Source organism: Molothrus aeneus, chromosome 1 (genome assembly GCF_037042795.1).
Source record: "Molothrus aeneus isolate 106 chromosome 1, BPBGC_Maene_1.0, whole genome shotgun sequence".
Taxonomy (NCBI): Eukaryota; Metazoa; Chordata; class Aves; order Passeriformes; family Icteridae; genus Molothrus; species Molothrus aeneus.
The window spans coordinates 16901395-16914031 of record NC_089646.1 but is presented as its reverse complement, the minus strand read 5'-3'; the positions used below and the strand labels follow the sequence as shown (position 1 = coordinate 16914031).

General features: G+C 41.1%; 1 protein-coding gene across 4 annotated transcripts in view; it reads right to left on the bottom strand.

The window, feature by feature from the left end:
* ABI1 (abl interactor 1) overlaps positions 1-12637 on the bottom strand; it is a 77506-nt gene that overhangs the window by 47639 nt on the left and 17230 nt on the right. For all 4 annotated transcript variants that reach the window (XM_066552020.1, XM_066552038.1, XM_066552030.1 and 1 more), the window contains exon 2: positions 6763-6930. In XM_066552020.1, coding sequence (XP_066408117.1) covers positions 6763-6930 — 168 coding nt within the window. The remainder of the gene's footprint in view (positions 1-6762; positions 6931-12637) is intronic.

The window sequence follows — 12637 nt, the reverse complement described above, 5'->3', positions numbered from 1 at the left end:
TACTGTGCTGGGGTTTTCTTTTTGACTGCATCAGCTGAACTGCACTGGGATTACAGACATCCTACATGCATTCATTTGTGGACATGAAGGGAATTTCTCAGCTGAATGGCTGACAAGGCAACTCTTAAACATTACACTATTTTCTGAGCAACTTATATATATCATGTAGAAGCTGATATGCACAAAGTTGAAAACAATTTTCATAAGCAGACAGATAAACAGAGCAAGCACAGCACAACTTCTTGGAGCCTTGGCCTCTCTCAGGGAGAGAACAGGAAGAACAGGATGTGAAGCAAAGGCCACAGATAACTGTCAGCACTTTATTAGGAGACAGAATGTCACCCAAGGCAAGCTTAATCTAAATAAAAGGTGCAAGTTTCTTACCATATTTAGAGTATTTGTGGCTGCTGACAGGCACAGGCAGTCCAAGAGAACCAGACAGAAGACATTAGCTTTCTAATATATACAACATTCGATGATGCACTAGTTCCTGCTGATACTTTTGGTCTCTCCACACACTTCTGAATGTGTGGAAAGTTTGAATGGAAGTGGAGCTTACAACATTTATAGATATGTGATGGCAGCTTCTCCCCTGACTTTGTAATTATCTTCCCCCCTCCATCACCAATCAGTTCCTATAACTTATCATATGCCTTTGAAGGATACAAAGTCAGCTTTTAGGATACATCCAGCTGCTGCAGTGTAATACCAAAAAGAGTCATGGCAGAGATCCAGTGCTGCATCACACTCCAAAATAAAAAGGCTTTTCCCAGCTCCATGTACTAATCTGCCAAGCTTCAGCTTATGGCTAGCTGTTTAACATTACACTGTCACTATCAGGCAAAAGACTAACTGCAGAGACAGAAACAAACTTAAGTACTACTGGGCTACCATAACATCACTGCTTTGCTTTTTCTTTATCAGACCAAACTAACACAACTCCTTCAACCTCTCCTTGCAGGCTGCATGCTCCATGCCCCCAACCATCTCTGCATCCCTGTCTGCTGGACTGTCTCTGGTTTCCCTAAATCACTCTTGAACAATGCAGAGGTGACAAAAAAAAAGAAAAACCAACAAGCCAGATCCAGCACTCCCGATGAAATCACATCACTGCCTTTGATCTGTCAGCCACAATCTTCCCAAGGCAGCCCCACCACACTGCTTCACTTATTCAGATAGCCTTGTGGTGTTGGCTCATGCTCAGCACAGCACCCACCAGCACACCAGCTCCTTTCCAACCCATTACTACTCACATAGTCACCTCCCAGTGCATACAAATGCACGTTGGGCCCTACCCAAGGGTGTAGGACCTTGCACCTTGCCCAGTTTGCCAAGGTTTTTGCTGGTTCAATAAGAGTCCTGCATACTGAAGCTCTGCCATTCAGCGTATGAATCACCTTTCCTAACTTAGAGTTAGTCCCAGATTTGTTGAGGATATGCTTTATGTTCTGAATGGTCTCCAAAGAACATTCTGAACACTGTGAGCTCCAGCACTGACCCTGCTGTTAGTAGCAGTCAACCATTTGCTAGTTCTGGCTAATCTTCTCTCCAATTAACAGTCCTTCCATCTAGCCCATATGTTCTTTAGGCCAGAGAAAAAGGTCAGAGGTCTAAGCATTTACTTCTTTTTAATGAGGCAACTTCAGCATAGAAGTACCTGGACAGCTGTACTCTGCAAGCACAGTCACCATTAAGAGGATCTGGAAAGGTCTTTTGCTCCCATCTGTAAGTGTACTAAAGTACTTCATGTAATTGCTTGTTTCTAGGCATGGCCATCCACATTCATCAGCAGATTTGTCACATTTTCTACCCTGTTTCTACTTCTTGGCCTTCAAAAATAAATAAACTGTGTTGTGATCATACACCGCAATCCCTAAATGCAGTATCACATTAATCCAAAGCACACACACTCTGAAAGCTCTTTCCTACAAAAACTCAATCATAAAGAGTCACCACTGTACCTGCACTGCCTTTTGCCTCTTCAAACACCAGAGATGGGCTGAGCATGTAACAGCTCTTGTGTTCCTCTTCCCTGTCAAACACCAACTTGCTACTGCTTTGGAGCTCACCCCTTATAGCCCCAGAAAAGTTCAGCAGGACTTCTCTGAAACCTAATCCACATCAGTCCTGACTGGTAGCTAACCCAATGGAAAGGCCTTAGGATTTGGCACTATCTATGTGTGATTCAACACAGGCTACAGCTGTGGAATTCAGAAAGCCTAAAAGACTTGTGTATCTGCACTTGTGTATCTGTGTATCTGCACTGTTGCCCTGACTTTACCTACACATCCATGGCACAGCAACATAAGGAATTGGGCATTCTGCTTGCATACAGCACTGGAATTACACACGCAATTAATTAGACATGGATGGTAACAGGCAAGATGCTTCTGAACTAATTCAGGCGAGTTTTTAAATTATTTTTTTAGTTCTAAAAGCTTATAACTTTAAATGGCAACAAGAAATGTGTGTGTATCTTTTTATGCTGAGAGTGATGTTTTCAGAACACTTTTTTTGCAATAGTCCCTATTTTGTATTAGAGGAGAGCTTCGGATGCAAAAGAAAATCTTCACACTGAATGTTTAAGGGGGGCAGTGTTTCCTGGTGAAAATTATAATTTCTTTAAAAGGAGACTATTGCTTTCTTCATGCTTGGATTTAAATACTGAGCTATTTAAAAACTGTTTATGTAGAGAGAAAAAAAAAGGAATAGTTGCTACATCCAGTGCTGCAGCTCTGACATAAACATGAGCGCTGATCTGTTACATTTTTCAGTTTTGACACAGTAAACAAGGATGCCCCTGTCAACCTCTCTCCTCTGAGAAATCTGGCTGCCCCATCTTCATTCTCTCAAACTTTATGGAAATGAAGCAGCAAAAAATTTATCTTAAAGTACATGTTTTAAGTCAACTTTCATTTCCAAGAAGAGGAGAGGAAGAGCTGAGTACAACCAAGAAACAGTGCTGAGTACAGAGGGATGATCACTTCCCTAGTCCCGCTGGCCACACTACTTCTGACACAGGCCAGGATGGCACTGCTGGTCTTGGCCAGCTGGGCACATGCTGCATCAGGTTCAGCTTCTGTTGACCAACACTCCCTGGTCCTTTTCTGCTGGGCAGCTTCCCAGATACTTCTCCAAGCCTGGAATGCTGCATGGAGTTGCAGTCCAACTGCAGCACTTGGCACTTTGTCTCGCTGAACCTCAGACCATCAGCCTCTTCCATTCCATCCAGCCTGTCCAGATCCCTGTTCAGAGCCTTCCTACCCTCCAGCAGACCAACACTTCCACCCTACTTGCTGTGTCTGCAAACTGACTGAGGATGCTCTCAATCCCCTCATCCAGATCATTGATAAAGCTATTAAACAGGACCAGCCCCAATACCAAGCCCTGAGGAACACCACTGGTGACCAGTGACCAGCTGGATGTAGCTCCCTTTACCAACACCCCCAGGCTTGGCCATCTCTAGAGTTTTCTACCCAGCAAAGAGCACACCCATCCTAGCCATGAGCAGCCAGTTTGTCCTGGAGATGCTGTGGGAAATGGTGTCAAAGTCTTTACTAACGTCCAGGTAGAAACATCCACAGCTTCTCTCTCATCTACTAAGTGGGTCTCCTTGTCATGGAAGGAGATCAGGCTGGTCAAGCAGGACTTGCCTTCACAAACCCATCCTGGCTGGGCCTGATCCCCTGGTTTCATGTGTCACATGTTAGCACACAAGATGATAAGTTCCATGACCTTCCCTGGCACCAAAGTCAGGATGACAGGCTGGTATTCCCTGGATCCTGCATTTGGCCTTTCTTGTAGGATGGTGTCTAGCATATTTGCTAAGTTAATGCCATCAGTGAAGTCATGATGCTCGTGTTGGTGCCAAGTATACACCTACTATCTTTTTCCTCCCAGATCTTGCCTAACAGGCTAACTAGGATCCCTTATACCAGACAGGTTTTCAAACTTCTCCAGAAGAGTGACCAAGTCTTTGCCATATCAGAGCAGCTTCGAAAGGTCAAGTCAGGTTGGCAATGCTCCAGGTCAACATGAAGGATTTAAACCAAAGAGCTGAGCTGTATGTGCACAGCCCCCTGTACTGGGTGTAGTAAACAATCACATGGCAGGTCACTCCAGACCCAGGCACTACAGCTTGAAAGAACTATAACTACAGAAACACAGATGCAGCTGGGCAGGTTTTTGCTCTGGCTGCTATAAGAAAGCCATTCCATTGCCTCCACCTCAGAAAAGTGCTCCCTCACCACACTGTGATTACTCATGTGAAGCCTCTGTGTTTGTGCTCAACCGGAAACCAAAGCCAAATTAATTTTTTCCTATAAAACCAAGCACAATTTCCATCTGTAAAATTAGGCTCCAATAACAATATAACACACTAGTCCATCACCTAACTTTTCATGAGTGCTTTTTCCAGTGAAGAGGATACAAAGCTAGGAAAAATACCAAGTGGCTACTAATCAGGCTTAGCTATCCAGGGATTTAGCTTAGAGTCATTCTGGAGAACATGCACAGTGAACTGAAAAACAGTATGGAAACAGAAAGCGTCTGGACTCAGAAGAGTCACAGGACTTTCTTCCTTAGAAGAACTATCAAATTGTATCTTATTTCACAGACAGCTGCTCTTTTTTGCAAACCCCAGAATCGAGTAATTGACCTGGCAATGCCTCAGTTCTGTGCTTCTAGGCAATACTTCTTTCATGAAAAAGAATGCCATTTTGAGAATTTGTTCATCCTCAAGCTTTAGTAACAGGAAAATATTCACAATTGATACAGGCACAGGGAAGGAGCCTCTGGAGATCCCAAAGCATTTCACAACAGTCTATCACAGCAATTGTACAGCCGATTTAAGAAAGGCAGTTGAAGCATTTGAGCAGAAACACTTCAAAGCAAATAGCTGAGCTGGTATGTGTGCATTATCTGTATCCAGTTTAATTCTACAAAATTAGTCTGCAGAGGTTCATTTATAAGCAAGGATTAGTTTCAGGCAAGACCAACCAGGACAGAAACTACAAGCAAGTGACCTTGTTAAACACTTCTCAAAAGCTTTACAAAGCACTGATTGTTCACAGCCTTTAGCAAACAGTTCATGTATCAGGTGACTCAATAGCTTTCAGCATAGTGCCTTCAGTCCAAGCAGCAAATAGTACAGTGGGTTAACACCACCTTTTATGCTAGTATCAAACATTTAGGCTTTTTCCATGGTTAGCCATACTAGTGGCAGACGAGAATTTAACAATAATCACTTCACACACACTGCAGCTCTCAAATATTTAAGAAAAGATGTGCTTAGTATAAGAGGGCATCCAATGCTTGAGAAAATATGTAGATTCAGTTCTTTTCTCAGCCATTTCTTAAAAGGTAGTCATAATCCCAGCATCTCTGAATACTTAACATAAAAAAAAAGCTTATCTACAGCAATTTAATTTCCTCCTACTTTCCTGTTTCAGTGGCAGGTACTTTTTAAATACTTCAAACAGCTTTTAGCATTGTTTAGTTCTCAGCACATGTTAACCTCACATGCGTTTTTGATAGGTTTGTTACTAAGAGGGCCCTTCCATATGCACTGGAATCTTCTCCCTGCTGACATACTTTTGATAAAACCATTGTGCTGCCATTTCACAAGGATGTTTAGAAACCACAACTCTAAAAAAAACAGTAAGAGTTAGCAGGGCTGGGAAGGGAGAGAGCAGGGACCATAAGAAGCATTTTCTTTCACTTATTTGGTCTAAGGTGTACCACCAACAGGATGCTGGTTGACTAAGGTTTTTAATTCACTGGCTGCACTGAAAAACGTTTTAGGTTGCATCCTGTGCTATTTGTTTACAAAACATCTCAAAGAGACATAGGACAAAGCCCAGTGAAGATCTGACTGAATTTCAGTAAGAGCACAAGAGAGTGGATACTGGGCTTTTAACAACTCCCTCAAGCCCATTTCAGAACAGCAATGTAAGGGTGAAATAACTGAGTCCTGTCCCTGCCTGCACTGGCACTAAGATGGCACACACCTGGTTATGCAGCAAGCCACTTCCAGATTAAACACAGCAGACACTTTTGGCTGAGTTAGCATACAATCAGGCCAATGACCAGGTACAAGGCAGGCAGCAGCAACAATGCTTCCCCCCCACAGAAGCAAGCAGCCAGGGTGAAGCTTCAGCCAGGGAAACACAGGCTGCCACAGAGAGGGATAGACCTATTCTTTCCTGTCATCTATTTCCATGTGCTCAATGCAGAAACTCCAGTAATACTGCAGTCACAGTTCAAGTCAGGTCAGCTCACTCATTCAACTGCCTTGGCTGGGAAGGAGTTTGGCTTGAGCAGGTAGTGGCAGCATGTGAACCCCTCTCCCCTTCCACACAGCACATGGAATTATATCCTGCAAGGCTATGAAAACAAATGAACTCACTGCATGTGTTAAATAAAATACCACCTCCCATATGGCACTTCTAACTAGATTTCCTTCTCAGAAACAGAATCCTTCTCTCTACCCCTCCGTCAAGCACAGCTTCAGATCTTAAAATCTTAATAATTAATTCTTGCTTTAAATCAAATATAATTCCAGCATTCTTGACACAGGAACTATTTTATTTTGATCATGATCTTTATCACAAAGCATGTTTCATAAATATTAGAAAGAAAAAAGTCTTACCATTTTCTCTCACAATAAAGAAGTCAACAAAAACTATCCAACTCAATAATAAGAGACACAATAATGCCTCCTCCAACATTGTCAGTCCTCCATTAAAAAAGAAAAGAGATTACCTGGGAGATATGGTTGATGGAGGACTCCATCCTCCGTAGCTGGGACGCTTGGATGTCCAGCAGTTGTAATACATTGTTGGCCAGTGCATTGATCTGATAAGCAACACTGGCTAGAGACTGAGTTGTGTAGGCTTTGGTCTCTTCTAATGCTTTCCTTTTATCTGGAGCCTGTAAAGCAAAACAACAAGACATCTGGTTTAGGCCAGGAAGTGGATGGGGAAAAAAGGACAGGAACAAAAATTACAACCTGCATTTGGAAGAATCTGTAATCAAGAAGGTCTGGCTGAGCAGCCATAGTACTTGATCTGCATGAGATTTTTAAAATCTCAATCATACAGAGGTGAGAAAGTGTTTGAAAAATATTTAACAATAATAAATTTAGATGCCAAGAAACAATTCATTCAGTAGGAAAAACAACATTACCGTGATTTGCTGGAGTTGATTTTTTAAAGCCTGTTCAATCCCTCATTTCTCAAAAAGCCTCCAAATCCCCATGACCACTGAAATGCTCCTTTTGCCATTTCTTATGAGGTCATGCAGCCCAGGCTAATTAAGACAGAAAAATATTTTCCCACAGTTGGGTGTCCCCTATTCCACATGCCATCTACAAAGCCCACCCTCCAGCTATGCTGGCTACTACTCCCACAGACCAGAAGAAGGATGAGCAGAGCATCAGGATGGCATGCACAGAGGCCTCCTGCATACAGGACTACTTGTGAAATTATCCCTCCTCACACAAAAGCTTAATAAACTTTCCTTGACAGCTGAGAAAGTTCATCACTGACTGAGAAGACACCTATTTTGAGGTATCAGAAGGGAATATATGCTTTCCCCTGAAGGGTAAAAAACAGGGAAAGGGTAACCTTCCCACTGAAATCCCATCTTGCTAAGGTAAAGTCCTCAATTTGTCCTGAGGGACGGCTCCCTAGTCAGAGGGCAGGTTACTGCCCAAGATGAGGAAATGTTCACATGACTTGAGTTGCATGGCCCAAGTAAGTTCCTCCTCTCTGACAGGATGGGAGATACCAACAGCACCTCTACCATGAAAACACACAGACAAAAACTCTTTTGAAGTACTCCCTGTATCACACCTTAGGAGATGGCAGTGGAGGCCATGTATTTCATCTGTTACCCAATTTGCAAGCTGCAGCTATCCAGAATTTCCTTCCACTTGCAATAGAGATGCACCGCATAAGGAAGTTTGGCGTACACAATGACTCAGTGCTAATTTCTTCCCAATTTTATTTATTTGTGGAACAAACAGTAGACCTCAGCAACCAATAGAAAAAGTCCATATTAATAGCCCCTTCTAATTAGACTTCTATTTTTATTGTTGATTTCTTTGAATAACACTCTACACGCATTGTACGCAAGAGTTACAATGTTAAGCACAAAGCAAGGAAACAAAGACATTCCATTAGCATTCAACTGAGCCCTATGTTTTCCAGTTTCCAAACATTCATTCATTTTTAAGTCCTGTCTCTTACTTTTAAGAAGAAAACCAGAAGGCAAGCTGTTCATATACATTATAAAAGTTGCATCATTACCTAAATACTGCAACATGTTATGCTATGCTACATCTTGCTTATATATTATTTAAACACTGGTGAGTTCCCCCCAATCCAGGAATTTTGGTCATATTCATGACTAACATTCCTAGCAATGTTTGACACTTATTGGTGACACCTGACACTTGGTTAATGCCATCCTTCAAATGGAATTCACATACAGATGCCTTCTAAAATGTGAAGCAGCAAGAATGGTTCAATGTAATCTGCTGCCAAAAGACAAAACAGCTATTGCATGTACTAAGGACAGACCATGTAAAACTCCATTTTTTAGTATTTCCAAATGCAAACAAAGTTACTTTTCATCTAAAAAAAGAATTGACATTTCTAGCTGTCAGGAAAAATTAGTAAAAGTCACTTTGCTTCTTCAGAAAACATAACCTGCAAAACAACTACTAAAGGTTCAAGAAACAAATTTCTGAAAGTTGGCTTTCCAAAGTGGCATTTTAAACTTCAACTCACAACTAGCAGTGACTTTAAAAACATTGTCCTACTGAACTACAGCCTAAAGAAAACAACAGATAATTTTACTTGAACTTCTGCCACTGTGGAAATGGTAAAAATGCAGGTAGCAGATCAATGGTGTCTGAAATAAAAGGTTAACTGAACTAGATACAAGCAATAAAGCAGCAGTCAACATTAGTGTAACTTCATATAAACTCAAGTGGAGATCTGCAGCCTTTACTCAAGCAGTTTTCTTATTATGAAGTTTCAATTAAATACTATTAGTCTAGACACCAAGAGGTGACAAAGCCACAGCACTCCATTACTGAGTGTTGTCAAAGAAGAAAACTTCAGTGTATAACAAGTTTCTTTTCATCTGTAATGATTCGTTGATTAAATGTCTTGCTCTCATTTGCCTAAGCACCAAACATTTTAGTTATTTGCTCAAATTACTACTTTGGCAGCAGGATTAAATGAACATAGTTGAGATGTGGAATGCATTTCATGTCCTGTAAGAACTAGATCAGGAACATTTTCAAGCCTTGCAGATAATTCAGGCAATTTCAGTTTGCCAATGAACAGTTTAGATTAGAACTAACTTGACATCCAGTCCTTTGCATTATTTTAATGCGAACTGCTGGCACCCACAAGATATAAGCTAAAAGCTTCACAGACAGCAAAGGCAGGAGGGTAGAGGGAGAAGCCAAGAACTGTGTGACAGAAACAGGATGGAGCAGAGAGTTCCAATGTTCTTCAACTGCTACTCTCACATCTCTTTTTAAGCAAAAACTGAAAGCAGACTAGAAGACAGCACACGTGTTTACATTCAATGTAATACATAAGCACGAGTTAACTACTCAATTTTGAGACAACACAATACAAAGATTGTCATCTGACTTCTTTCCTAATGGTTCAGAATTACTTTGCAATCTAGTATTAAAAGCTTCAAAGAAATTGTTTTTTCACCAGTTGTCCTTGATATAAACAAAAAATTGATCCCCTTTGGTAGTAAAGTGGATATTCTTTACAGAACATCATAACTTTTGAAGTTTCCCTCCTGTAAACTCCCACCTGTATCCCAGTTCACCTCTAACAGCCATGTGACTATGACAAAATTGCTGTTTGAAACTGCCTTCACATAACTAGATTTAATACTAAAGACTTTTTTAAAAGAAAACCTCTCATATCATTTCATGAGGTACATAAAGAGATAAAACTGCATGGTACTCCACACTGCATACCATGTATTTTTGTCAAATTAAACTTCTTCCTTGAAGAGTTTACATAAATACTATTGTAAAGTCAAAACTGGTTCTGCAGCCAAGCAATTGACACAATAAAAACAGAGTAGAAGCTTAATTACTGAGTCTTCAGTTCAGTGACATGTCAAGGTCAAATGATGAGGAACCTCTCCATCACTCTACAGCTGATCTTTGCAAGTCTCATCTTCCCCCTCTCCAAACTGCCACCCACACAGGCACATCCCCACAACACTGTGTGTGCATTGTTCAAGCCATCTGCCCTCCCACCTCCCTCTCTCTCAGCTAATTCCCACCATGTGCCAGTTCATACAGCACACAGCATGTACAGGCTCCCTCTACAAATCTCATCAGCTCACACTGAAAAATCATCTTCAGAAGTCAAACTTTCCCCTGCAAACACACCAGTCCATCCCCTCAGTACCTGCTGTCCAACCTCTCTTCTCCCTCTTTCAACTTCAGTTCCATACCCTCTGCTTGAAACTCCCTGTAAGATAAATTCTCCACCAGAACAACTGGTTCCATTTGACAAAGGTCAGAAAGCAGCTTATCAGATCACACCAAAGCTGGCTGGCCTAGCAAAAGCAAATCAAAATGCCTCCTTAGTATGTGGCAAGGGTTGCTCCACATTTCTCATCTTCAAGCTGTTGGAATATGTGCAAATTCAAGCACAGAAAAACTCATCCAGGATAAACTACTAACAGAGAACTGCCCTAAAATAGCCCAATAATCAGTAAGTGAAATAGAGCTCTAAAGTACTGAGTGCTCAATAGCTGTTCAGATGCTTGGAGTTCTGTTGCTAGGCTTGATCACTCTCAGCAATCAAGCTACAAGAACAACTTTATACTCAGTTCTATTTGCCTCTGCTGTCACTGCTTATGCACCTTTAAAATGCAACACTGCAATACATTTGCATTTGTTTCACAAGCAAACACAAGAAAATTGTTCAGTTTTATGCTTTGGTCTTTTTGAAAAAGAATTCTACCTATCATTAGTTGATTAAAGATAAAATTAGGATTACTACAATCAGTTGCCACAGGAATTCAGCAGTCTCTATCATGCATCACAGAATGCATTCACAGAATGCAATTATGCAAAGTCATCAATACATTCATTAGTATTCTCTTTTGTTCATCTCATCATGTATCTATCTTTGGTATTTATAAAATGCTCTCTGATAACACAAGCACTCCAGTCCAGGTTTCCAAGTCCTGTTTTCTTCACTAAGGTCTTGCCATTCTAGCTCAGAGATCTGTATCAACCACTCAGACAAAATTTTTATCTTATGGGCTTATGTTAACTTCAACCTACAGCAACTAATTTTTCAAGTCAATAGGAAATACTTTTACAGAATGGTGAAGAAGTACATTCTGGAAGTGGCTTGGAGACTCCTAGACATCAGTACTTTAGCCTGCCTGAGAAACACCTGGGGACACTTCAAAATGGAAGGAATGGATTTCTGAAAAGTGGTTTCCACACTCAGAAAACAGGAACACACCTCCCTAAAGCGATGGCTTGTAACATTATGTGGAGCTTCAGATATATGAGTCTGAAGCTGCAGCTTCACTGATCTGAAAATGTTTTTAACAAATCAAAGCTGGTCTTGAGGGCTTATTTGTTACTTCTGACTGCTAATTGCAAAAAGCTTGGACATCTCTAAACTATTCACAATATATGTTTTTAGACCAAGTATTTCACATCTAAGCAGTAGTAATGTGTTTCTAAAAGGTTTAAATATGCCATATACACTAGACTGGACTTTTGGCTCAGGAGCTAAATGTAATTTATGTTGAATACCATGTCCCAAGATTACTGCAAATAACTGAGGAGATACATACTGAAATAAGTAGGTACCCCACAGATACAGGTTCTCCCTTATCTGTTTTTCATAGAGCTTGTCAGACTGCTTTGTAAACACACTGCACCACAGTAGACTTTTTGGCTGTTATGGATGGTTATTACATCAGAGTATCAGTTATACATTAAAGGAAAGAGAAACACTGACAAGTCACAGCAGCAAGTGCCACAAGTTTCTATACTCTGAAGAACCTTCAGGAGCCAAACACCTACCTGGAAGCCATCTAAGAAGATTACACAGACTGTGGTTATTAGTAGCAGGTACTCAGCAGGGAGCATTCAGGGGTTTTATCACCACAGATACAGCCTTAAGGGATATATGATACAGCATTCCAAAGTGGCATGGGAAACTAAGGTTTCAAAATTTACAAAAGGGGTTGCTTTAAATTGCTTTACATTACATATGCCATGCAGGTTAGAAATAGCAGTATCAATCAGTACGTCAATTGTCTCCTGCAACAGGTTTACAGCACTTGTGCCATACAGCAATTCCACTGAAGAAATTCTCTCTGCAATGCATTAGGCTAGGCAATACTTCAAGGGGATGGATGATGTGCTGAGTACATGGCAATATCCACAGAGTTATATCTGGCCTGGAATTTACCTGCCTACAACTTGGACTGTTCTTCACTGATCAGCAGCCCAATTCCCCCACTAAAAAGTGAAGCAAGCCACCAGAAGGGTTAGCTCAGAAGTTCAAGCTCAACCCTTGTCCAATGTATTAGGACAAGAGACACCCTCCCATAG